At 52.9% G+C, this 27,223-nt stretch overlaps 1 protein-coding gene across 2 annotated transcripts; it reads right to left on the bottom strand.

The window, feature by feature from the left end:
* Positions 1–4,428: 4,428 nt before the first annotated feature.
* Positions 4,429–14,481, bottom strand: ZC3H12A (zinc finger CCCH-type containing 12A). Of its 2 annotated transcripts, none has more exons than XM_012439283.2 (6): positions 14,436–14,481; positions 13,237–13,713; positions 8,613–8,752; positions 6,900–7,134; positions 6,245–6,351; positions 4,429–6,052 (listed from the first exon to the last, which is right to left on the bottom strand). In XM_012439283.2, the coding sequence occupies exons 2-6, from the start codon at positions 13,677–13,679 to the stop codon at positions 5,181–5,183; spliced, it is 1,797 nt and encodes a 598-aa protein (XP_012294706.2). In that variant the 5' UTR covers positions 13,680–13,713; positions 14,436–14,481; the 3' UTR covers positions 4,429–5,180. The 2 variants fall into 2 exon arrangements, with proteins under 2 accessions (XP_012294706.2, XP_012294712.2); XM_012439289.2 differs by having other exon boundaries at positions 13,237–13,716; positions 14,436–14,464.
* Positions 14,482–27,223: the final 12,742 nt, after the last annotated feature.

The raw sequence follows: 27,223 nt of genomic DNA, 5'->3' as shown, positions 1-27,223 counted from the left end.
GAGGCAACCCCAGAGTTCCTTTGTATCCTTTCCAGGGACCTTTTTATGTGTATGAGCAGTGTGCACATATGCAGGTGTCTGTTCACGGAAATGGTAGCATGCTGCGCACACTGTTTGTCCCTTGCTTTCTTCATCAAGAAATGTTAACACAGAAAACATTCCATATGTACAACTGCCTCGTTTTTATTGGCTACTTTATATTGTGTTCATGTGTATACCCAAGTTTACTTAATCAGTCGTCTGTTGATCGCATTAATATTGTTTCCCATCGTTTGCTGTTTCAGACAGTGTCAGAGTGAATAGCCCTATATGCATCATTTTGCAAATACAAATACCTGTAGGATAAATTCTTAGCAGTGATGCCAGGCAGGCTGGTTCATGACTGTAATTCCAGCACTTTGGGAGGCCAAGGCAGGAGGATGATGGGAGGCCATGGTGGGAGGATCGCTTGAGCCCAGGGGTTCCAGACTGGCCTGGGCGACAAAGTGAGACCCTGTTTCTACAAAAGATAAATTAGCCAGATGTTGTAATGTAGGAGGATTGCTTAAGCCCTGGAAGTCCAGGCAGCAGTGAGCTGGGATTGTGCCACTGCACTCCAGTCTGGGTGACAGAGCAACTTTGTCTCCTAAAGAAAATTCCTTGAAAAAACAACAAACATAACAAATTAGCTGGGTGTGTTGGCTCATGACTGTAATCCCAGCACCTTGGGAGGCTGAGGCGGGTAAATGTGCTTTGAGCCCAGGAGTTTAAGACCAGCCTGAAACCTGGTCAAACCCCATCTCTGCAAAAATACCAAAAAATTACCCAGGCATAGTGGTGAATGCCTGTAGTTCCACCTACTTGGGAGGCTCAGGTGGGGGAATCACCTGAGCCCGAGAAGTCCAGGCTGCAGTGAGTTATGATCGTGCCATTGCACTCCAGCCTAGTAGACGGAGTAAGGCCCTGTCTCAAAAAAAACAATGTTTGTATTTTTTTCACCTTTCCTTTCCTTTTTATTCTTCAGTTCCTGAGAGTTTTTCTTGGGTTGTTACCTGGAACAGTTGGAACTTTCTAGAGCTTTAGACTTTGTAGAATGCATGGCAGTGACCTCTGGTGTTGCTTTCCGGTGCGGAGCTGCAAATGCCATTGAGAATTCCCTGTTTTTGCCTTAGCACTTTACTTCCCATGTTATTCTCCTTAGATTAATTGTTTTTTAGATCCTGCTGCAAGATCCTTGTCTCCAGCCCCTTCATTCCAGGCCAGAGCTGGTGGGCAGGCCCCTGCTCCGCAGGCAGCAGTACCAGGAAGCGCCAGAAGGTGGCAGGCACGGTATCATGCAGCACCAGAGCAGCCGGAATCGTAGCCTTTGCACCATTCAGTGACTTGACCTCCCAGCAATGTGCCCAACTTAGCGTGGGGTGGGGTGCCTGATCCTTTCCTCCCACCTCATTTTGCTGACATTTCTTAAATGGATGAGCAGTTTAAGATCACCAGCAGCTGCCTTGAGAGGAGCTTAACGGGGCCACACCCCAGGATGGCAGCCTGGGGCCTCCTCCGCTTCAGGAACTAGCCGGAAGGATTTACATGCCATGGCCTGGGTTGGCTTGGGTTTCCTTAATTGCAGAGCTCTACTTCCTGCCTCTTTCAGCCAAATCTCCCACACCCTTCCCATGAACTGGGAGGTCCCCAGCATAGGCCCTTGCCACCTTCTACTCCACCCTCTCTGCTATGGTCCAAGAAAAAAAGTGAGCAAGAGGTTTGAGAAAACCTGGGACAAAAGTGCTAGGGTCCTTGGGCTGCCTTCTGTTGGGGAAGCGTCTCTAGGGACCACCTGGCCCCAGGGCTCAGGCTGATTGCACCACTTCCCTCGCTGAAGCTCCTAGATACATGCCCCTCGAGTCCCATTTTCTCTGCTACTCACTCTTGTCTTGGTAGAGTCCTGCCCAGCACCTCCCTCAGGGCTGGGGTCTTTCCCTTCTGTGTATAGAAGGCAAATGCTGGCTTTTCCAGGAGGCATGGGGAAGGGAGGGCAGAGAACTTTGCTGGGGGAAGAGGAGGGAATTTGCAGTTGCTCGAGGAATACTGGTAGCTTCCCAGAAGCCACCTGTCCCCGCAACCCCAGGAGACTACAACGAGGCGGGAGTATGAGCAGCACTGGGGGAGGGGCATTGGAGAGCTGCTCCCCTCAATCCCCAAAATTCTGCTTCTAGCTTAGGTCCCCAGATCTTTAGGGGCTCCTGAGTTTTCCCCCACTCTTGAGAAGTGAGGGGTGGGGACTGGGCTGGGACATTTAGAGCAGGGAACTTTCATCCCATTGTGGGCTGATTTGCTCTCTGCTTGGGAGGCTGGAGGTTTTCTGAGGACAGATTGGCCATAGTCACCCTGGCTTCACTCCAAGAGGGGTTAACCCATGTGTGTGAGACAGAACTCGCAAGATAATGCAGGGTTCGGCCCCCACTGGTGAGAACCCAAGGGCAGAGTCAGGGACCCGTGGAGGGTGTTGGGGGAGGGCAGGCGGGAGGCTGTCCTCTGTGAGCTCCCCAGGATCATTTCCCAGTAGTGCCAGAATTTGCATACTCACTGGTTTCCCCATCAGCTTCTGGCTTCTGGAACCAGGAAAACAAGAGGAGGAAAGAGCAACTGGAGCAGCTCCCCAGAGTTTGATCTCTTCCAGCACGCAGGAGTCACATTCCATCCCTGCCTCGGGCCAGGAAGCTGAGGCTCTGAGAGGGAAGTGGGTTGCCCAGGGCTGCATTGCTAGGGAGTGGGGCTTGAATCCAGGGCCCCTCACTCTCTTCCTTTCACAGGAACTGAGGTGTCCTCCTCTCAAATCTAGAAAAAGGCAAGGACCATTGTGTCCCTTTTACAGGTGGGGAGACTGAGGCCCTGTGAGTAAATGCCACCTACCTAAGCTGCTTGTGTGGGCAGTGGGGCAGGAGGTGGTGGGGAGAACTTTGGAGTTAAAGCTCAAGTTGTGGCAAAGAAACAGCTGGGGCACTGGGCCTGGTAGCCTCAGAGTCATTCTGCCTGGCAGACTGAGAAAGAGGCCTGGAGGGGCATCCAGGCCTGCCTGAAAAGCATAGGATGCAAGCTCAGGCCAGTGGGCTCAGAACTGACCAGTCCTCCCCAGAACCCAGCCCCTCGGGCACCTGCCACTTGGGCTCTGCCGCCCTTGCTGGTGCCTATCAGTGAACCAGCAGGGCCAGACTCAGCCTCCAGACACAGCACAGCCAGCCAGGACCTGCTGCCCACTGCCCATCCCTCCCCACACACAGCAGCAGCAGCAGCAGCAAGTGGCCCAGAGTTTAGCTCTGGTCAAGAAGCAAGTAAGCAAGTATGAACTCCCAGGCTATGGCTAGCTGGCAGCTGGGATGGATAGAGGGGTGAGAATGCTCCCTACTTCTTCCAGGCAGCCTCGAAGCTCCATTGTGGTATACAGAGACAGAGGGGGCTTGGCAGATGGGGTCACTAGGCATCTGCTGCTGACCAGGTGGGTGGGGTGGCCATTTCAGCTGCTATGCTGGAGGGATTCCTTTCTTTTTTTTTTTTTTTTTTGAGACAGGGTCTCACTTTGTAACCTAGGCTGGAACACAGTGGTGCAATCTTGGCTCACTGCAGTCTCTGCCTCCTGAGGTTCAAGTAATCCTCCTACCACAGCTCCCCAGGTAGCTGGGACTATAGGCGTATGCCACCACACCTGGCCAATTTTGAATTTTTTATAGATATAGGGTTTTCCTATGTTGGCCAGGCTGGTCTCAAACTCCTGAGCTCAAGCAATCTGCCCAAGATTAGCCTTCCAAGTGTTAGGATTACAGGCCTGAGCCAATGTGCTTGAGGATTCCTATGTGGATGTTGTAAACTAGGAGAGTTGTGAGGTGTGGGGCTGAGGGCATCCCCACCTCCCCCATCCCTGCAGGGCCCTGAGTTGCTGCAAACTAGTGTCCAGGCCCATACCTCCTGTTCCCCCCTGGTCTGGGGACCAGAAACGGGACTCAAGGCCCTGCCCCAGCCTGTCTTTCCTCTGTGGGACCTTGGGCAAGTCACTCGGCATTACCAAGTAGCTGATAATGAACTGGACAGTCTGGTATTTTAGCTTCCTGTCCCATAAAAACAAACAGAAGCCCAATTATTTTGTAAATAAGATTTCTTTGTGCAGATAAAACAAGCCTCCAAGCCCTTTTACACATTTGCTGCCTAACTGCCCCCTCCAGCCCCTGCCCGCCCGTGTGTCCATGGACACTTCCTAACAAAGCCCAGACCAAGGCCTCGGGAAAGATGCCCCATCCCCAAGGGGCTAAGCATTCCTGGTGAACGTTGGAAATCTTCCTTCCAGAGAAGGGTCAGGGAGCTGGTGTGCCAGGTCAGGGGTGCACACCCACTGACCTTTCCTCACCCAGAGGCCAGCCCAACACCCTGAGCGTAAAAAAGACAATCACCTTTTGAAAGGACTGACATTGATTGTACTTTATTGATGTTTTACAGGAGGTAAGGACCTGACACTTAAAATATTTAAAATTTACATGTGTATACAAATACACACAAGTTCCCCCACCTGTGGGGAAGGGATGGCTCTGAATAGAGGATGGAGGAGGAGCAGCAGGAAGGTGTAGACAGAGGGCCCTTGACCCCTGCGGGGCAGCGGGGGTAAGGAACAGAGTGGGGCAGAAGGTGGGTTATTAAGAAGCATCTTGCTTACTGACACGAAGCCGCGTGCCCAGCGAGAGCACGAACGAGGCCTCATTGGTGTAGAGGAGGCCCTCGGAGGGCGGGCACATGGTGCCCAACTAGCCAGCCAAGGCCAACGTCCTGGGGCGGGGTGGAAGTGGGGTGGCGTGCACAGGGCACCCAGCCTAGGCCTCTGCTGCCCCCACCTCCCTCCCCACCCTCTGAGAGAAAAGACGGTTTGGGCCTCAGCCACGGACTGACGCCGTTACCGGCAGCGTCTCCTTAAACTACAGAGATACAATGTGTATCAACAGGGTGATCGCTTCTGACCCATTCAGATGGCTAGACGTGCTGCGTGGGCCAGAACCAATCCTACAGTATCTTTGGTTTGTGGGGTTCCCTTCCTGACTTGAATCCTCCCTCTGTCCAGCCTCCGGGGTGGGCCTTGGGGCTGAGAACGGGCTGCTTGATGGCGCAAAGCCCAGCCTGACAGCCACTGGAGGCTGGTGGTGCTGCCCTTGCCAGCCTTGGGCAGCTTACTCACTGGGGTGCTGGGACTTGTAGGAGAGGATCTCGGCAGCCAGCTGCTGGGGGTCCAGGAGCTGCGGGAAGCGCCCCATCACGGCCTCCACCAGGTGTGGGGGGAACACACCGCACAGCTTGGTGTACACACTGGCCTGCTCCTTGGCCAGGCTGTCTGCCCTGTTCCACGGGCCTCGGCCAGCCCCTGGGTTCTGCACTGGCGGCTCCTGAAGGACTGGTGTGGGTGGGGGTAGTGGGTACGGTTCAGACCAGTACTCTCGAGGCGGAAAGGCAGGGGGTGGGGGTGGGTAGTCGGCAGGGACACTGAAGTGGCCAGCACCCATAGCCCGGCCAAAGGCAGAGAAGGCCGCAGTGGCCAGGAGCTCAGATCCATAGGGACTGTAGCCTGTGTAAGGGGCTTGGGGTGGGCCTGGCTCACCAGGGCCTCCTCGAACTCCCCAGAGTTCTGACATCTGGCTCTCCAGGGAGCCGATGCCCGAGTCCAGGCAGTCCTGGGAGATGTATGGGAGTGAGTCCAGGGTCTGCGGGAGCCAGTCTGTGGGCCCGAAGCTGCCGCCACTGCCCCCGCTAGGTGGGAGGCTCCTGCCTGATGGGGCATAGGTCTGTGTTAGACCCTCTCGGCGGGGTCTTGTGGATGCCTGGGCCCCCAGTTTCTTCCCATCCAGGCTGCACTGCTCACTCTCTGTTAGCAGAGAGCTGGACTGGGATGAAGGTGAAGGACGCCGGCTACTTTTGTCCTTGGTTGGGGCCCCGGGGGGCGAGAGGAGAGCATTGGCACGGAGCTCATCTGCCACAGAGCGCTGGGGGCAGCTTGGCCGCTCCGGGTGGAAGAATCGGCACTTGATCCCGTAGGTGCATTTCCTCCCTGGAAGAGGAATCGAGGGACTCTAAGCAAGGGCACTCCAGAACCAGGGGTGACAGCGGGGAAGGGGTGGCACAGGAGACGGGGTTGGGTGGTCCAATGGTGGAGGTCCGCAAGAGGACAATGGGGCACAGGCAGACAGGTGAGAGGAAGGAGAGGAGGGCCGGGGAGGGGAGGGCAGGCTGGGTTCCATACCATAGGGACACGGCTGCTTCCTGTGCTCCAAAGTGAGTGGCTTCTTGCGCAGGAAGTTGTCCAGGCTGGGCCCGTGACGGCCCAGTGGGTCATCGGGGGGCATAAACCTGCAGAGGGTGCAAAGAGCTCTCTGGAGGTGGGAGCCATGCAGGGACTTCTAATTGCTGAGAAGGGGCCGACGGCAAGCCTTGCTGGGAAGAACAGGAGAGCGACGCCTGAAACTGGGGCCTGTCCAGGGCCCCCCAGAACTGCTCTCTGGGTGGGATCATACCAAGGTAGGAGAAGAGGATCCCTGGTCCAGAGGGCCACAGCCCATGGGCAGCTTTAGGGTAACTCCCCGTGGCTTCTGCTCGAGAGATGCCATATTGAGATGTGGAGAGGCTACCTGGAACCACCGACCTCATCCTCTCATAAGTGCTACAGCTCCATCTCCCATTAGCCACTCTCTCCACCCCCAGCCTACCTGGTCCCGGTCTGATTTCTCCTATGTGGTGAGCTGTCCGTCTCATTTGCAAAGCTACCTGGAGCCAAGACCACAACCTCCAACAGCCACAGGGCCCCGCAGAGCCCAGCCCCCAGCTCCACCCCTGCTGAGGGTATCTCTGGCTTCCCCTGTGGACCCCAAGTCTATCAGGGCCCCTGGGCGGGAACATACTTGTCATTGACGAAGGAGTACATGAGCAGCCGCTCCTCGATGAAGCGCTTCCACTCCTGCCGCTCGCCCTGGAGGTCGCGGTACGTGTCGTTAGAAACCACAATCCCGTCAGACTCGTAGGCCAGCTTCACGATGAACCTGTCATCGTAGCACACCACCCGCTTGCCGCCCACACGCCGCGATGGTGTGAACACCAGGATCTTCTTCTTCTCCAGTTCCCGCAGGATGTGCTGGTCTGGGAGGTGACAGGGTGCGCACAGGTCAAGGCCCAGCGGGACCGAGAGCCGGGCCTTCAGGGCTCCCTAACCTGCTGGTGGCCACGCACGGGAGTTGTTAACGCCAAGGTCACGGGGGCAAGAACTAGGTCTGCCGAGGTCACTTCCATGCCCCAGCCCCTCCCCTGGCCTGGCACAATTTGCTGCCTGAAGACCAAGAACATCTGAGCACAGACGGCAGGGCCCGTGCGGCAAACGCTCCAAGCACAGAGCTAGCCCTGCTCGTCTTCTCCCTCTGGACATCAGGCCTGTTCAAGCCAGATGTGGTCTGGGCTTTGGCCCTCACCCAGCCTGTTCTGAGGGGTCCATGAATGAGCCCCAGCTTGCTCTAGGGCAGGAGAAGTATCCTGGCTCTGCCCTTTGCATTGCCAGGAGAAGGTCACTCAATCCCATGGTGAGGAAAGGTCAGGCCACTCGCCATGCCCCATGTGGGCAGCTGCTGGGACCGCGGGGACACAGATGTGCACAAGTGGAAAGGGCCCCTCTTTCTGGAGTCTGCAGTCCCAGCCAGGCTGCCCCCAGATCTAAAGACTTCTAGAGAAACTGATTCCGTTTTTACCTCCAAAGGCTGGGGGCTCTTGCAAGAACAAAGGTAACAGCTAACATATACTGAGCATTTACCATGGGCCGGGTACTCTTCTCAGCACTCACCATGTGTTAACTCATATGACCTTGTGAGGAAGGCACTACTGTCAACACTCCACCCCCGACCCCATGTTTCAGATGAGGAGCACGTGGCTCAGAGCAGGGCTAACGGAGGTCCCTGCCTGGCCAGGACGCCAGGAGGGGACAGAGCCACAACTCCAACTCTGGCTGTCTCCACTCAGAGCCCACAGGCTTAACCACTATGTGGCACAGCCTCTCTGCCACTGGGAATGCTGACAGAGCGACCTGCCCACCGGTAGGATGAGGGAGGAGCCCCAGATCTGAGGCAGAAGGCTGGACAAGGTGACGTCCAGTGACCACTGTTCAGAGCAGGGTTGCTAAGGACAGAAAAAAGTGAGAAAAGAAGGCCGGGCGCGGTGGCGCATGCCTGTTATCCCAGCACTTTGGGAGGCCGAGGCGGGTGGATCATAAGGTCAGGAGTTCGAGACCGGCCTGGCCAATATGGTGAAACCCCGTCTCTACTAAAAATACAAAAATTAGCTGGGCGTGGTGGTGCATGCCTGTAATCCCAGCTACTCAGGAGGCTGAGGCAGGAGAATTGCTTGAACCTGGGAGGCTGAGGTTGCAGTGAGCCGAGATGGTGCCACTGTACTCCAGCCTGGGTGACAGAGTAAGACTCTGTCTCAAAAAAAAAAAAAAAAAAAAAGAGAAAAGAAATGCTAGTCCCTGCTTGAATTCTAGAAGTTGTAGGTCACTCCCAAAAGGTCTCTCCTGGGGGGAACCAGGGCGGCTGGGGCAGCGAGACCATCCCACCTCCAGAGGTGCCACTCACCCATGATGGGCACATCGGGCCGAGGCTGCTCCTTCCTCCAGGATGGCACAAACACTGTGATGTCTGTGTGGCCCCGCTCCAGGAACCAGTTCACTGCCAGCAGGATGCCCCGGCAGGAAAAGACCTCCTTGTTCCCATGGCTGGGAGGGAGAGGAGGACAGGGTTAGCCCACACTGGTGGCCAGCCTGCCACCCCCTAGGCCTGAGCAAGAGGAGGGAGGCGGTCACCCCCAACCCTGCCCTGGCTTTGTTGAGCAGCGGGGTGGTGGTGAGCAGTGGGGCTCAGGCCCTGGCCTCTGCAGGTGGGGCCCAAGGCCTCCATTCCCAGTGCCAGTTCCCACAGCTCCAGGATGGCCAGGCCCCGCTGGGACTTTCCCTGAGGCTCCTGAAAGTAAGGAAGTGCAGGGAAGCTGGCAGCACTGCTCCCCATGGTGGGGGAGGGCCAGGCCACTTGCAACACACCTGGGGGTGGGGGAAAGGTGCCGGGAGACTTCTGGTTCCTGCCCCACCCGAAGAGCTGCTGGGACCACAGGGACAGATGTACACATGCACACTGAGTCACCACCCCTCCCTCGTCTCTTGCAGTGAGGGTAGGGACGGGGGAAGCACCGCCCGGCTGACCGAGGAGAAACCAGATTGTTCCGGATTAAAGTTCAGTCCTCAAACACACCTCAGGGGCTGGGGCCTGAGAAGGGCAAAGGGGAAGGGGCTGGTGACTCCAGCCTTCAGCGTAGGACAGAAAGCCCTGGAGTGGGGCAGGCTCCCCGGCAACCTTTCAGCCTGAAAGTGAAAGGATACTGCTTTTCCTCCCAGGATGGCAATTCCCCCAAACACTTCTTCACTCCAAGGTAGAAAGACTGTCAGGAAGACGCTAGGGGCCTCTTAGCAAGGACAGCTGAGTGAGGGGACATCGGCTATGCCTTGGTCTCAGACTAAGCTGTGCCCCACCCACAGGTGGCTGCACACAGGACAGAAGGACGTGTGGCAGGGCTCCTGGGCTGCTGCAGCTCTGTTTATCTGAAAATGGGCCCAGCAGTCTGCAGTTTGAGAGGGGTCAGTTGGCGAGATAGTTTTCAGGGTGGCTTCAGGCTAAAGATGGCCCTGCAAAGTGAAGGTTCCGACTGGATATCCTGAGGGTGGGGGACTAGGGCTCGGGGCTCCCTGGTAACACTAGGTGCCATGGAAGAAAGAGCTCCTGGGACCAGCGGCCCTGCCTCTCACAGCTCCCTCAGTTAACAGCTTAGACTCTCACATTTGGCAAGTAAAATAGAATAAATGTTACGCAAAAGAGGCAAGTCCAGGGCCGACCACATCCTGTGGGTGTTTTTAATGGGGGGAGGTAAGGGATGATAGCTGGAGCCCTAAGAGAAGGTAGGGAGGGAGGTGGGGCAGCTGGGAGCCATGGAGCAGCCTTAGGGGCAAGGCTGGGGCAGTGGGTCTCTAAATTATAGGGAGACAGGCCCTGTTCTAAGTACCTAACACTGAATCATCAGCAAGCCTGTGAGAAGGGCAATACAGCATCCCCTTCTTTGTTTTTCAGATGAAAACTGTGGTCCAGAGAGGGTAGCTTTGTCACCAGGGTCACACAGCAGTCACAGTGGAACGGAGACGCAGGCCCAGGGCCTATGCTTATCACCACCATGTACGGCGATGTCAGGCAGGTGCAAAAGCAGGTACCCACGCTGGTCACAGGGAGCAAGCAGGGATTCGCAGACACCGAGCTCCCACTGGCGGTCAGATACGTGGCGTCATTCTTACAGGGCTTGCTACCGTGAAGGAAAGGAAGGCTATGGGACTGGTCCAAGGTCCCCTGGCTAGTAGTGGTAAAAGACAGTCAGAACTCCAACCCAGGTCTGCGCCACTTGGTTGCCTTCCTGTCTCTAACAGAAGACCCAGAATTTATTTGGGAGAACAAAGATCCCAAAATTGAGTTTGAACAAAGTATGTTATGAGAGATGGCGAACGAGAGAAACAATACCACCAGCAAACTCCTGCTCCTCCTTCAGAACCCAAGTGAGATGTCACTGCCTCTGAGAAGCCTTCCCTGACTTCCCATGATGGGTCAGGTCCCTGGTCTGTGTCTTCACAATGCCCAGTGCTTTCCCCATCACATCACCCCCTTCCCTGGGCCTTATGCCCTGCCTCTCAAAACCATGGCAGCTAGGTCAGCCCATCTAAGGTATGCAGTGTGTGCCTGTATCCACCCACCCGCCTCCCTCCGGGCACATGATCCTAGGCTAGTATCTTGGAGCCTTGGGAACTAATGGGATGCCAGGGCTCCCTGGGCAGTGCAGTGCCTCTGGGCATTGAAAATCTTGGCTGGGGACAAGTCGGCTCTCAGCAGCCCTAGCACCTGAATAGTCCCTCAGCAGATGGAAAAACTGCATCAGTGGGCTATCAGAGCCTTCTCTTGGTAGAGCACATGAGCCTGGAGTGCCCCCCTGCAGCTAGCTTTCAGTCTCTTTGACTGTACTGGAGGAAGCTCTGCTGACACAGGAAAACCAGACATCCCCACCCCCACCCTAGTCCTCTTTGCCCGGAAGGTCAGGGTCCCCCAGACTGGCTAAGCAGACGCTGGTAGGATGTGTGTGTAGAAGGCTCCAGTTAGGCTGCTCCTGCCCCAGGACAGAGGGAAGGGCTGGGCCACCCTCCCCAGGTGAAAAGATATGCCTGGGCTGGGCCTGGCGAGTGGAGAAAAATTCCCTTAGAAGGAAACAGAGGTGAATTTCCCCATGATTTGCATATGATGGGGGCTAGCCCATCTGCCCCTGGGGAGGGGGGTAGCCGGGCAGGAACCGAGTAGCAGCTGAGACAGGAAGTTTGAGGCTGGAATTCCCCTCCTGCCACTACCCCAGCTCAGAAACCCCCGAGGCTGGTGGGCGGCTCTGCTTCTTAGGAGCAGGCTCCCTCTGAGCACCCCTCAACATCACAGCCCCTCCTCCCACGTCCCTCCTCCTTTTGGATACAAACACACACCGCACATGGCTGTTCCCAGGGCTCAGCCGCTCCTGGCCCACGCCTCCAGGGGAAGGAGTCACACAGATCCAGTCTAGCTCCTAGCCCACCCACAGGAGGCTGGACGCTCAGGGGGACCCCCATAATCTCAAAGCACAGGCTGTGACCTGCTGCCTCTTGGCATAGGAACTGGATTTTCTCAGCCTCCCACCCAGGCTCGGCCCAAGTCAGAGAGAGGAAGACTGGCCTGAAGGTGACAGAAGGAGGGAAGAGGGCTCAGCTGCATGCCTGCTGAGCCCGGCCAGAGCCAGTTGGACAGCGAACTTGCCCCGTGGGGGCCACGAGTCAGGGACAAGTCAGGGAGGGCAGAGGCTGATGTCATGCCAGCCTTGGGGTGGCCAGAAAAGGAGCCCTTCCCAACCTCGTGTCTGGGGTCTCCCTGTCCATGCCAACAGGAACTTTTCCCTGTGAGGCATCCACCCAGCACTGACTCACCAGCCTGCCTTGGAGGGAACTGGGGAAAAAAGTGGGGCCAGAGGGTGGGGCCTGGATTGATGGGAGAAGTCTGGGTTCCCCAAGGTCAGCAGCAGTCCTGGCTTCCCCCTCTGCCCCCACCCCACCCCACCCCCTGCCAGAGCCTGCTTGGGGGTGGGGGTGGGAGTCACTGGGGCTGAGTTCCCAGGGAACCCCCAGAGACCAGTCCAGCCCAGGCTGCTTCAGCTGAATCTGCGGGGATCCAAGTCGCAGCTTACCTGAGGCCAGAGCATCAGGCCACCTGCTCAACACTCAGGTAAAGCTGGACCCAGCCTTGAGGTCACTCTTGGACATAGTGGCTGAGCTTGTTTCAGTGGGATCCCAGGTATGAGATGAGAAGGTCTCAGAAGCCCAGTCTCTGAATAACAACTGCTACTACCACTACCTACACTACCTACTACCAGTACCTACTACCACTACCTACTACCAGTACCTACTACCACTTCCTACACTACCTACTACCACTACCTACTACCAGTACCTACTACCACTACCTACTACCAGTACCTACACTACCTACTACCAGTACCTACTACCACTTCCTACACTACCTACTACCACTACCTACTACCAGTACCTACTACCACTTCCTACTACCAGTACCTACTACCACTACCTACTACCAGTACCTATGCTACCTACTACTACTACCTACTACCAGTATCTACTACCACTTCCTACTACCACTACCTACTACCACGACCTATTACCACTACTATCACTACTACGGTTACTGAATGCTTGCTCCTCTCCGGGATCTGCACACTCCATCCTCACAACAGCCACCTGGTGAGACCAGGTTCAGTGGGGTGAGTGAGCTGCTGCCCACAAGCTGGTTCCCTCCACAGCTCTGCCGAGAGGAGCGGAGACATAGTACTGGCCCCAGGGAGGGACCCACAGCATAAGGTGAGCTCTGTGGACCGAGGGGACTGGGCTGGATCCCTGCCTCTGTCACTCACCAGTAGCATGACGCTGGGCAAGCCTCCTAAAAGACTTTCCCTCCCTCAGACCAGTCCCTAAGAAGGAAGTCACTCCTTCCAGCCCATCAGAGCTGCAGAGACAGTCATCCTTCTATATGTCCTGGTCACAGAAGAGACGTGAACCTCATGTATCCTGGCCACAGAAGCGACACTTACCTCATGGCTACATTGCTCCCATCGATGACCACTGGTCTCAGGTCGCTGCCCTCCTTGTCCTCCTCTGGGAGTGGAGGCTCCAGGTTGGGAGCCTTAGGGGTGCCCCCACCCCGCGGGACTAGAGGGGGCTGAGGGCAAGGGTCCGGTGAGACCTGGCGCTCCCGCTCGGTGGCCATCCCGTGTTTCACCAGCTCGCCCAGCACTGTGTTAGTGTCTGCCTGGATGCCCAGCTTCTGCAGGACGCTGTGGATTTCTGTGGATGAATATCCCAGCTTCCGGAAGAAGTCCACCTTCATCTGCAGCTCCAAGGCCGAGGCCTCCTCAGCGGCCGGCTCTTGGGCCTGCCTGGGGGTGTCCTGACGGCTGTGGCTGTCCTCAAAGTCCCACAGACTCATGGCGGGGCTGGCTTCCGACACAGGCCTCTCTCCACAGGGGCCACTCATACCTCAGACTCCTGGAAGGCACTTGCCACAGCTCCTACTGAACAACCAACAGGGTTAGGGATGGGGAACAGCGCTCTCTCCCACCCTCCCTCCCATCACCACACCCAGCAGGAGGAGGGATTGGTGGCACTACACACTACATCGTATGATTATCTCAGGTGTCCTCTCAAAAGCCCTCCCAGCTAGGCATTCCCACTCCCATTCTATGAAGGGAGAAACTGAGGCAGACATTAAAAACGTGCTCAAGGTCATCCAGCTGTTAGCTGTTGGCCTGAGGATCGGAACTTAGTCTGATTCCACCTCCCACTCTCACCCCCACGCCAACCCAGGGGACACAGAAGGCAGGGACGGCGCTCTCAGATGGAATCCTGGGGCTTCCCCACTGAGGCCATCTCTTTCGCCCACCCGTCAGGCACTCAGAGCCTAGGTCCAGGCAGCGCAGGCCCGTGGACGGACTCCCGGAGCCGGGGAGGGCAAGTTTCCGGGGTGACCCGCGGGGAGAAAAGTTGCTGGGAAACTCTGGTTGGCTGCTGGGAACTGGTGACGCCGAGGCTGTCCCAGCCTGAGACCCGCGCTCGCTCGGCCCCGGATCCGGACCCGGGTGCTCTTCCCTGGCCCTCCCAACTTGGGCTAAGTTGGAGGGATCCTGAGGCCCGGCGGGCCGGGGGAACAGGGCCCCGCCCCTCACTTCCCCTCGGCTCGGACCCCGAAGGAGCGCTCCCCGCCGCGGCCCGCGCCCTCCCCGCCTCGCCTCACCTCGCCGAGCGCCACCGGCAGTCGGCGGCGTCTCCATGGGGCCGAGTCCCGGGGGCAAGGCCAGCCGCGCCTTTATAGGGCAGGTGGTGGTGAGGCACTGACGCGGAAGCGGGTAGGGGGCGGGGCTGCCCCGGGAGACCGCCCCGGGGGCGGAGCTTTCGCGCCCCTTCCTGCTCCGCCCCCCGCGCCCCGGCCCCGCCCCTACCCTGCCCCCGGGGCCGCTGTGCGCCGGGCGGGGCCCGCGAGGCGGTGGGATCAGGGGCCTGGGGACACCGCCTCAACGCCGGGGCGGCGACGAACTCCGAGCGGGACACTGAACGGCTCGTACGCACACGGTAAGCACGGACCAAACCAGGTATACGCACCTGTCGGGGACTCACTGACTGAGGTGCGGACGGCACTTCACCAGGACAGGCAAAGACGGGTACGCTCGGACCTAAGAACTTGACAGGTATACCCTGCCTGATGAAGCTACGCCAGGTGCGCTGTCGAGTGAGTAAGGTACACAGAGGTTGGTCCACGCACCTTGGAGGCAGAGCCATAGTTATAAAGACAGGTACATCCAGACAGGCACTTTTCAGGTGGATCAGGCCCCCTCAAGACACGCTGCTCGAAGCCGTCACACAGAGGTGGGCCAGCCACCTGCAGGGCCAGGTACACCTTTCCTGAAATCTCTACCTTACCAGGACCGAAAGGCAGATTCAACCAGCAGATGCACAATGGCCGAGGCAGATAACCAGGCAAAAGAGGGCCATTTACCCCATTTACCCCAATCACCACGTGAGTGTCCACACAAGAATACCCACACCGCAGAACTCACTGATCGCCCCCACTGGAGGAGCACCCCTGCTCCATGAAGATGCTTTTAGTTTCCCAGGTCAGACCTGATCCCTCGCATGAGCACTTTACAGTATCTACTCACGGGCTTACAGACAGAGGTCATTTTGCTGATGTTACCCTTGAGAAATTCTGCAAGGCTAAACTGCCCCAGCTGGAAAGACTTGAACCAGGATGCACAGCTCCTATTCTAGTGCTCCTATTATTTGCCATTTTGTGAACCACGGGTGAGTAAGGGCAGAGGGGAGCCTGGCTTCCAGTGTGTGTGTGTGCGAGAGAGAGAGAGAGAGAGAGAGAGAGAGAGAGGACACAGAACCCACATGCTGGAGGACGGGGCTGCATGCCACCAGAGCTTTCTGTCCTTTCTTACATTCTCTGTACCTCATCATAAGCATGTGTCCTATAAGTGCTAGTGTTATAATAATTTTTTTATTATAAAAGACGCCATAGACATAACTATACATGCACACCTTAAAGAATAATAGTAATAATAAAAAGGCTATGTATCCATCACCTAACTTAAAAAAGACCAGTGCCAGTACCTTGAGGCCCTCTGGGTGCCCCCATCACAGGCTCCTCCCCACATCCTGAAGAACTAGTTTCCTGAATTTTGATTGTGCTAGTCATTCTCTTGCTTTTTCTCGTAGTTTGTTGTTGTTGTTGTTGTTGTTGTTGTTTTGAGAACGGAGTCTTGCTCTGTTGCCAGGCTGGAGTGCAGTGGTGCAATCTTGGCTCACTGCAGTCTTCACCTCCTGGGTTCAAGAGGTTCTCCTGCCTCAGCCTCCCAAGTAGCTGGGATTACAGGCACATGCCACCACGCCCAGCTAATATTTGTATTTTTAGTAGAGACGGGTTTCACCATGTTGGCCAGGATGGTCTTGAATTCATAACCTCGTGACCCACCTGAATCGGCCTCCCAAAGTGCTGGGATTATAGGCATAAACCACTGCACCTGGCCCCTTTCTTATAATTTTATCACCTTTGTATGCATCCCTAAATAGGATATTGTATAGTTTTGCTATTTCTCACTTTGTGTAAATGGAATCATTCCATAATTATGTGACTCCTTTTTCATACCGCATTATATTTTTAAAAATCCATTTTGATTGCCTGCATACCTGTAATTTATTTTACTAGTGAAAAGTGTCCCATTCTTTATGAATACACCACAGGTTACTCATTTCACCTGTTGTTGGATGTTGTTTCTAGGATTATTTTTCTATTACAAAGACTGCGCTTTGGATATTCTTGTATGTATTTTAATGCAATTGTTTGGCAGAGGAAATGGATGTTCAGATTCCGAAAGATGAACTCACTTGCTCAGGTTCCGGGGGCTGCTGGCGCTGGAACTCACGTAGCTCTCTCCAAGGCTGTGTGCCAGTCCTTTCTTACATTCCCTCTACCACATCATAGCATGTGTCCTGTGAAAGGGCCAGATCCCTCTCATGTCTGAGACTCCTGGTATATTTCAAAAAAGTCCATCTCCCCATCCACACCTGCTTGTTTGGCAAGCCACCAAAGACCCCAGTGAGGCCGGCGTATGGGTTTCTAGCTGGCCCTGAGGCTGTTCCTCTGGGCTCACCCCTGCCTAGCCATGTTACTGCTTTCTTGGCTGGTCATCTTTGAAGACCCCAAAGTGTCCCCTTCTCTGTGCCCCCCAGGCACAACAGCTCCAGGGGCTTGGTAGCCTGAGGAGAGAGGAAATACAAGGTCCCCTGCCACATGCCAGCTCACATACCACGCTGGGCACCCCACATGCCTCACATGCTCGCTGTCACTCCAGCTGAGTGCAGTGTCGCTGTTCCCCTAATCTCACAACAGCCCCTTTTACAGTGAGAAGAGCTCAGGGATGTTAAGCATTTATTCGCTGTAGTAACTACCTTTAAGATAGTAAAAATATTAAGTGATGTGTCCAGGTTAATAGTGATAATGACAGTATTAATCGAGCACAGAGATAACGCCTCCCATTTATAGAGTGCTCACTGGGTGTAGGCACCGCCAGCACCTTGCAGACACTTCCATACTTCTGCTCTGCTTCTTCCTTTGCTCAGAGTGCCCTTCCCTCCCTCCCATCCGGCTGCTTCCTGGCCAGTTCCATTCATCTTTTGGATGATGGCACCTCCTCCGTGAGGCCAGCCAAGACTCCTTTGATGCTGGATTGTACCCTCCTAAGTGCCTCCACAACACCTTGCCTATGTCCCAACATGCTAGATTGTCTTTGCCAGCCGAGGACCTCCGCTAGGACTGCAACAAGACCAGGACTCCGCTCCTGCTCCCAGACCCTCTGCTGCCCAGCCCTGCGCCAATAAGAGCCAGCAGGACCCGGCGATGAGTCATGAAGCTCCCTGCCCTCCCAGAGAGCCACAGTCTTGCTCTTTTCCGGCTCATGCTCCTTCCCAAGAAGCTGACTCTCTTCTATGGAACCCACGGCTTCTTTGGGAAACCCCTGCTCCATTTACAGCTGGATTTTGCAAACTTCAGCCCTAATCCCCAGGAACTCTCTGATGCCAGGCCCACACATCCCCCTCTGCCTCTCCCACGCCTGTCTTGGTGGCTGGGCTGGCCAATTTCCTTCCTGGAGGCTGCCTGGTCTTTCACCATCTATCTGCCTGTGCCCAGCCAGCCTAGGTGAGGTCTAAAAAGCTTATGGACTAGTCACTGCCTGAGGGTCGTGGGGGGTTGGGATGTGAGGTTGGAGAGGGAAAGGTCCCATGACCTTGGCTTTCAGTTGCTTCACTGGGCAGCTGAGCCTGGGGGCGACCTGGGAACTGGGCTGCCTCTGTAGGAAGGCTGGGCAGGCTGCCCCCAAGCCTTAGCAGAGTGGCTACAGAGGTGATGTTTAAATTCAACAAGGCCTCCCAGAAGTGAAGAAAGGCCCAGATCCCTCCCATGTTTGAGACTCCTGGTATATTTCTTTTTCTTTTCTTTCTTTTTTTTTTTTTTTTGAGACGGAGTCTCACTCTGTTGCCCAGGCTGGAGTGCAGTGGTGCGATCTTGGCTCACTGCAACCTCCACCTCCTGGGTTCAAGCAATTCTCCTGCCTCAGCCTCCTGAGTAGCTGGGATTACAGGCATGTGCCACCATGCCCGGCTAATTTTTGTATTTTTAATAGAGACAGGGTTTCGCCATGTTGGTCAGGCTGGTCTCGAATTCCTTACCTTGTGATCTGCCTGCCTTGGCCTCCCAAAGTGGTGGGATTACAGGCATGAGCCACAGCGCCTGACCAACTCCTGGTATATTTCAGAAAGACTTGTTACAGCAGGGCCATGAAAATCGATGTATGTTTTAAATGGTTACTAAACAAATTAACTTTTTTTTTTTAAATCATGCACTCAAATTCTGTGCAATATATTTGGACTATTGACAAGGTAATTGGAGAACTTGTTTTAAAAATACATTATTTCCTTGGAGAGATGGCTGATTTTAGGGCTGGGACAGGGAAAAGATGAGCAGAGAGTGTCTTGTGGTGCCAGGGAGTTAGGAATTGCTCAAAACACAAAAGGATGAGAGCGTGTCAAAGGGATCCAGGAACCAGAAGAGCTCCCTATGGCAAAAGCTGGAGCAATTGAGCAAGGGAATAAATAATAGAATAGCAATGGATTATAACCCAAAGTACAAAAGAAATATCTTATTTATAGCGATGTAAATTTTTTTCTGTGTGTTCAGAGCCAGGGTCTTGCTCTGTCACCCAGGCTTGAGTTCAGTGCTGTGATCATAGCTCACTGTAACCTTGAGCTGCTGGGCTGAACCGATCCTCCTGCCTCAGCCTCCTGAGTAGCTAGGATTACGGTTGTGTACCACCAAGCCTGTCAAATTTTAAAATTTTTTTTGTGGAGATGGGGATCTCACTATGTTGCCCAAGCTGGTCTTGAACTCCTGGCCTGAAACAATCCTCCACTTTGGCCTCCCAAAGTGCTGGGATTACAGGCATGACCCACCACACCCAGTCTTGATGTAAATAAATTGTTGAATCAATAACGAACTGGGGTAGAAGAGGCAAATCTTCCTTACAGAAGAATTTCCAATAATGAATGTAGATTCTTTCTCTAGGAGGTGGCCTTCATTATTCCTTTTCCTTCCCTTTCCTGTATACTGGACTCGGGACTTGCTTTTAAATAATAGAGTAGGGAAAGAGAAGAATAGTAACTATACCATGGAGAAACCTGCAGACACCACTTTAACCAAGGGCTCAAGGTTAACATGACCAGTGATAAGTCTAGTGGCTATCATGTAGCTACCCCTGCCTCCCCACACCATGTTATATTGTGGTACTCTTTCTAAAACCCTATAACCCCAGAGAAAAAGATCAGACAAACCCAAATTAAAGGAAATTCTGTAAAATACCTGACTAGGACCCCTAAAAACTGTCAAGATAGTAAGAAGCACAGAAATAATTAAAGCATTGTGAAAAAGAAAAAAATCAAAATAAAAAACACAGAAAGACAGCAACAGCCATGGACCGGAGGACACAGGAGACATGCTGCCTAGATGGAGGAGGCTACCCTAGGTTATGTCATGGAGCAGAGAGAGCAAGAACAGACAGGCTGGTGAAATCCAAATAAGGTCTGCAGTTACGTTACTAATGATGGACCAATGTGGGATTTTTGAGTTTTGACAAATGTACCAGGGTGGTGTAAGATGATAACATTAGGGGAAACTGAAACTGGAAGATGGGTATTCAGGAACTCTCTGTACTGTCTTTGCAACTTTTCTGTAAACCTAAAGTTAATTCCAAAATTCAGAAGTTAGGCTGTGGCAGGCAGGTCACCTGAGGTCAGGAGTTCGAGACCAGCCTGGCCAACATGGTGAAACCCCATTTCTACTAAAAATACAAAAATCAGCCAGGTGTGGTTGTGGATGCCTGTAATTCCAACTACTCGGGAGGCTGAGGCAGGAGAACCGGGGAGGCAGAGATTGCAGTGAGCTGAGATTGTGCCACTGCGCTCCAGCCTGGGTGGCAGCGAGATTCTGTCTCAAGAAAAAAAAAGAAAGAAAACAAAATAAACCCCCAAAATTCAGAAGTTTATTTGGTAACTTTATATAAATATGCATATATATATGTATGTATATATATGTGTGTGTGTATAATTAAATTGTATGGGCCTTACAGATGGTGTGTTTTGGTGATAGGGCCAACCGTCTCTGTTTAGTTCAATGGTCTGCATCCTGTGACTGAGTATAATCCTATTTGGAGATAACATCCACAGTCTAAACTTGCGCCCTTTTTGTCTATGGAGCCCTGGCCAGCTCCTGTCTCTCCTCTTCTCTCTCCACCAACCCCCATGCTGCTACCCCTCCTCCCTGTTTCTGAAACCTCAAATCAGACTGCTAGAGCTAGGAAGTCTAACAGAGATCGATTAGCCCGAATCCTTTGTTTCTTTTCTTTTTTTTTTTTTAAGACAGTCTCGCTCTGTCACCCAAGCTGGAGTGCAGTGACCCGATCTCGGCTCGCTGTAACCTCTGCCTCCCAGGTTCAAGCGATTCTCATGCCTCAGCCCACCAGGTAGCTAGGACTACAGATGTGCGCCACCACACCTGGCTGATTTTTGTATTTTTAGTAGAGACAGTGTTTCACCATGTTGGCCAGGCTGGTCTCAAACTCCTGACCTCAAGTGATCTGCCCGCCTCAGCCTCCTAAAGTGCTGGGATTATAAACATGAGCCGCCACACCTGGCCTTGAACCGTTTGTTTCATAGATGAGGAGGCTGGGGAAGAAAGAGGAAAGGGACTTGCCCCTGCCACGTGCCAAGTTAATTTGGGCAGAACTGAGAATGGGACTAGCCAGGCTTTCTCTGTCCCGGGACCCCTGGCCCCATTTGCCACAGAGATGAGGGTCGGACCCACATTGGTGCTCTGAAGTATTGGTGACTCACTTGGGGACCTGATCAGGGCAATGCTGAATTCAAAGGAAGGGCTGAATCCCAAGTATTAGTTGGAAAGAATGATTTGGAGTGGAAATTTCCGCTTTGATCTCACTGTGCACTCCCTTAACAGGTGAATCCCACTAGTTTTGAAGATCCAGGAAAAGGCGTGGCCTGAAAGTGGATAAAAGATCCAGTCTGTCTCTACCCCTCACTCCTGCCCCCAGAGCTACTGCAGTGAAGGGGCCAGAGAGGATTCTGCAAAGCCCTGAGCATGTGAAGAGGGGTTGGGTCCCCAGTTTTGAGGTTGAGCGCTCCCTAATCTCACTGGGGACACAACTCTGGTGATAAACTCAAAGCTGCTGGAGAACCCCCATTGCCTTCCCTGAAGCCTGGAGAGTAGGGGGTGGGGCTGAGGTGGCCCTGCCCCTGAGGCTGCTATGAGCACATTCATGCCTTCTGGCCTAGGACTGGGAGGTGCCTCCCTCACTGTTTCCATACTGAACTGCTATGGTCTGCACCTCCATTGTCTCCCCACCTGACTGTGGCTCTTTGAGGATGGCCCCGAGTCTCACTGTCCTCTGCATTCCCAGCACAGGACCTGGCACGAATGTTGGTAAACATTTGGTGAGTCAGTGCCCGCATGAGCTGAAGTGGTTCCAGTTATGTTTTGCTGTGCACATGTCCGTTGTCCCCTCCTCACCAAGTCCAGCTCGTGGACCTCCCCTTGCATCTGGAAAAAGCAGTCACAGGGAGGTCGGCTGGAAGGGAGCTCAAGGCTCACCTGGGGTCTCCAGCTGAGCCGTCTGTGAAGGTTCAGATGGGAGTGGAGAACTAGAAGCTGAACACGGATGAACTTGCCACCAGGGCAGCTCTAAGCAGAGTCAGGAGCTTGCAGTGGCTGGGCTGACGGGTCAGTGTGGACACCCACAGATGGGGTGGTCATAGGGAGTCCCTCACAAGATTGGTGGATCACATGGTGGTCATCTGTTCTGATGGCAGTTAGAGGTACCACTGGCCAGTAAATATCCCGTAGGAGACTTGTTGGTGCTGGTTGTCTCTCCCACGCCCTTTGCTGGAGTCTCCATTCCTAATGGTACTGGAAATTTCTCAGCCATGTGATCTGATCAGAAAGGACCCTGTTCCCAGGGGTGGGGCCTAACTGCCTTAAGCAAATCAGAATATTTATTTTTGCTTCTCTTTTTTTTTTTTTGAGACAGAGTTTCACTTTTGTTGCCCAGGCTGGAGTGCAATGGTGTGATCTCGGCTCACTGCAACCTCCACCTCCCAGGCTTAAGCGATTCTCTTGCCTCAGCCCTCCAAGTAGCTGGGACTACAGGTGCGCCACCATGCTCGGCTAATTTTGTTTATATTTAGTACAGACGGGGTTTCACCATAGTGGCCAGGCTGGTCTCAAACTCCTGACCTCAGATGATCCACCCGCCTTGGCCTCTCAAAGTGCCGGAATTACAGGCTTGAGCCACCGAGCCCAGCCTACAAATCAGAATAGTCTTAAAGTTCTTAGGTTTTTTTTGTGTGTGTGTCTGAGAGGGTCACTCTGTCACCTAGGCTGGATGGAGTGCAATGGCATGATCTTGGCTCACTGCAACCTCTGCTTCCCAGGCTCAAGTGATCCTCCCACCTCAGCCTCCTGAATAGCTGGGACCACAGGTGCATGCCACCACAGCCGGCTAATTTTTTGTATTTTTAGTAGAGATAGGGTTTCCCCTTGTTGCTCAGACTGGTCTTGAACTCCTGAGCTCAGGCAATTAACCGGTCTCAGCCTGCCAAAGTGCTGGGATTACAGGCGTGAGCCACCGCACCCAGCCCAATCAGAATGGTTCATCTTTCAGGTTATGGTAATTGGTCAGAAACAGGTGTAAGTCCCAAGTCAGGCCAACCAGAGTGAATGAGTCTCAATTCTGAGTCTTTTCTTTGAGCTAACTGGGAAACCAATGATTTATTGCTAATTACAAATGAGAAAAGCGCCAGGTGTGGTGGCTGACTCCTGTAATCCCAGCACTTTGGGAGGCCGAGGCGGGCCGATCACCTGAGGTCGGGAGTTTGAGAGCAGCCTGACCAACATAGAGAAACCCTGTCTCTATGAGAAATACAAAATTAGCCAGGTGTGGTGGCACATGCCTGTATTCCCAGCTACTTGGGAGGTTGGGGCAGGAGAATCACCTGAACCTGGGAGGCAGAGGTTGCGGTGAGCCGAGATCGTGCCACTGCACTCTAGCCTTGGCAACAATAATGAACCTCCATCTCAAAAAACAAACAAACAAACAAATGAGAAAAGCAAGTATTGTCAGGAGCTTCTGGCAGCCATCTTGTGACACTTCACAGGAGATAGAGCCAAGAGACAGAAAGAACATAGGTCCTTGGTAACAGCTGCTGGATCAAGCCTTACCTAAAGCTACCTAAATACAGCTCAGGAGATAAAATCTTACAAAATATGAGATCTGTTTGGAAATAATAAAACACTCTTATAGTGAAAAGGTTAGCAAAGTGCTGAATCAGCTTAAGTTCAGCTACTTCGCACATGACAAATCTAAAACCTAGAGAGGCTGTGAGATTAGTTCAAGGTTTTACAGCTGGTTAGCAGGGACTTCTGACCTACAGTCCTCTAATTCTTAGTTGTTTTGCTTTTTTAGGCTGGAGTGCAATGGCGCAATCTCGGCTCACTGCAACCTCCGCCTCCCAGGTTCAAGTGATTCTCCTGCCTCAGCTTCCTGAGTAGCTGGAATTACAGGTGCTTGCCACCATGTCTGGCTAATTTTTGTTTTTATTTTTTTAGTAGAGATGAGATTTCACAATGTTGGTCAGGCTGGTCTCGAACTCCTGACCTCAGGTAATCCACCCGCCTTGGCCTCCCAAAGTGCTGGGATTATAGGCATGAGCCACTGTACCTGGCCTTATTCTTCTTCTTACTTTTTTGAGATGGAGTTTTGTTCTTGTTGCCCAGGCTGGAGTGCAATGGCATGATCTCCGCTCACAGCAACCTCCGCCTCCTGAGTTCAAGCAATTCTGCCTCAGCCTCCCGAGTAGCTGGGATTATAGGCATGCACCACCACACCCAGCTAATTTTGTATTTTAAGTAGAGATGGGCTTTCTCCAGCTTGGCCAGGCTGGTCTCGAACTCACAACCTCAGGTGATCTACTCACCTTGGCCTTCCAAAGTGCTGGGATTACAGGCGTGAGCCACTGCACCTGGCTTTTTTTTTTTTGAGACGGAGTCTCGCTCTGTTGCCCATGCTGGAGTACAATGGTGTGATCTCAGCTCATTGCAATTGCCTCCCAGGTTCAAGTGATTCTCTTGCCTCAGCCTCCCGAGTAGCTGGGGTTATAAGCATGTGCCACCATGCCCAGCTAAAGTTTGTATTTTTTTGTAGAGACCAAGTTTTACCATGTTGTCCATTATGGTCTCAAACTCCTAGGCTCAAGTGAGCCACCTGCCTCAGCCTCCCAAAGTGATGGGATTACAGGCGTGAGCCACCATGCCTGGCCTAGGTCTTGATGTTTGGTGATGATTGGAATGCTTGAATTTCTGTGCATTCCCAGTGAAATTATCACTACATGTTTTTCTCTCTTGTCTTGCCTATTTTTCCAAGAGGCAGAGAAGGAATGATAATAATTCTCTTTATTTTGTAAACAGGGAGGTAGAAACCCAGAGAGGCTTAAAGATTTGCCAAAGATTACAGCAGGGTAGTGGTGAAGCTGGTCCTAGAGGCCACATGTGCTGAATGCCATTTAGGGTTCAGCTCCTCCACCCCACCCCTTACGCCAGCCACCTCTGCTTCCATGAGAGCAGGAGTAAAGATTAGGGGTATGGTGGGGACCTTTCCTGGCCTTGCTTCTTAGTGGCTGAGTAATTAAAGAGGGCATTGCATTGTACAGGCCGAAGAAGTGATTGTGGGCCTTGACAGACTGTCCTTCCCCGCAACCTTAGGAAAACCAAGGTTATGAGGCTCAGAGAAAACAGGATATTTCTGTTGCCAGAGCCTCCAAAAGGGAGGCCAACCTAGAGAGATGGGAGGCTGTATGCATGAGATTCTGGCCTCACAATCCAACCCCAGCTCTGACACCCACCCTCTCCTTCCCCTCTATGGCTCCCCAACCTTTTCAGCAGCCACAGGGCTGATGTGTATGGCTGCACAGGTGTTGCACTGAACAATTTGGATTCTGACCTGTATGGCACCTCTGGAGTTGTACAGTTCACAGCTTGCACAACTATACACAGCAGGCCTAGGTTGCCTTTCTCAATGTTTGGACATTCAGATCATTTTCACAGCAATCAATGACCTTACAAACCCTTTTTAAAAATAAATTTATTTCATCATTTTTACAAGATATAGAAGATACGTTGAGAGAATTTATTTTATTTTAGATCAGTCGGATCCCAAAGATTGTATTAGAAAGTGTGTATGTAAAAAGATTCATTATTTTTCTGGGTGCAGTGGCTCACGCCTGTCATCCTAGCACTTTTGGAGGCTGAGGCAGGTGGATCATGAGGTCAGGAAATTGAGACCATCCTGGCTAACAAGGTGAAACCTCGTCTCTACAAAAATACAAAACATTAGCTGGGCGTGGTGGCACGTAATTTTTTTTTTTTTTTTGACACAGAGTCTCGCTCTGTCACCCAGGCTGGAGTGCAGTGGTGCAATCTTGGCTCACTGCAACCTCCGCCTCCTGGTTTCAAGCCATTCCCCTGCCTCAGCCTCCTGAGTAGCTGGGACTACAAGCACGTGCCACGACGCCTGGCTAATTTTTGTGTTTTTAGTAGAGATGGGGATTCACCATATTGACCAGGCTGGTCTTGAACTCCTGACCTCAGGTGATCCACTCACCTCGGCCTCTCAAAGTGCTGGGATTACAGGCGTCAGCCACCATGCCCGGCCATATTTAATTAGTATTGTCATTATTTTTTTCTGCCTAGATTTCAGAAGACATATTTAATTATTTTAAAAACAAACTTTGTCCTTGGTTTCTAAATGAAGAGGTAAGACGGAAGATATCACCTCCTCAAACAAGCCATTTCAGCTATGAATAGCCGTTATTTCCAAAAGGTGAAAAGCTACGACTATATTTTCTCTTTTTAGTGTTCATTTTTGAAGTTCTAGAGACATTTTGATGTTCTCTGTAAGATTTTTTTTTTTTTTTTTTTGGCTGGGCGTGGTGGCTCACACCTGTAATACTAGCACTATGGGAGGCTGGGTGGGTGGATCCCCTGAGGTCAGGAGTTCGAGACCAGCCTGACCAGCATGGTGAAACCCCGTTTCTACTAAAAATACAAAAATTAGCTAGGAATGGTGGCACACACCTGTAATCCCAGCTACTTGGGAGGCTGAGGCAAGAGAATGCTTGAACCCGGGAGGCGGAGGTTGCAGTGAGCCGAGATTGGGCCATTGCACTCCAGCCTGGGCAACAAGAGGAAAACTCTGTCTCAACTCCTTTTGAACAGGTGATCCATTTACAATGTAGAGGTTCAAAAGGTACAGGATGTTTATGGTAGAAACAGGATCCCTTTTCCCTGGTCCTTAAAGTGGCTCTGCTGTCCAGGAACAAGCAAAGTTAGCAGTTTCTTATGTCTCTTCTCAGATGGAATCTATGTATCCAGGAGCAACTGTTTGCACATATATATTCGGCTTTGTTTCTTTCTTTTTCTTATTTCCGAGGATATCTTGCTCCAGATTTTTCTTCTCTCTTTTCCTTTTTTGTTCTTATTTCTGAGGTGTTGCTCTTTATTTTTACATAACCAGCTGCACCTTGCTTTTCTCACTTAAAAATAAACCTTTGAGATAATTCCAATCAGTACATGTTAAGCTCCCTCGTTACTGTTAACAGCTGAAAAATATTCCATTGGAAGAATGTACCATATTTTATTTAGGCAGGTTTTGACGAATTAAACATTTTGTTGTTTTCCAATTTTTCTTTTTTTTTTAAGATAGGGTCTCCTGTCACCCAGGCTGGAGTGCAGTTGTGTGATCTTGGCTCACTGCAGCCTTGACCTCCTAGGCTCAAGCCATTCTCCCACCTCAGCCTCCCAAGTAGCTGGGACTACAGGGGTGCACCAATATGCCTGGCTAATTT

Source organism: Aotus nancymaae, unplaced genomic scaffold, assembly GCF_030222135.1.
Source record: "Aotus nancymaae isolate 86718 unplaced genomic scaffold, 86718_ANA_hifiasm-v0.15.2.pri h1tg000007l, whole genome shotgun sequence".
NCBI lineage: Eukaryota > Metazoa > Chordata > Mammalia > Primates > Aotidae > Aotus > Aotus nancymaae.
This window is presented reverse-complemented; position numbering and strand designations above follow the sequence as displayed.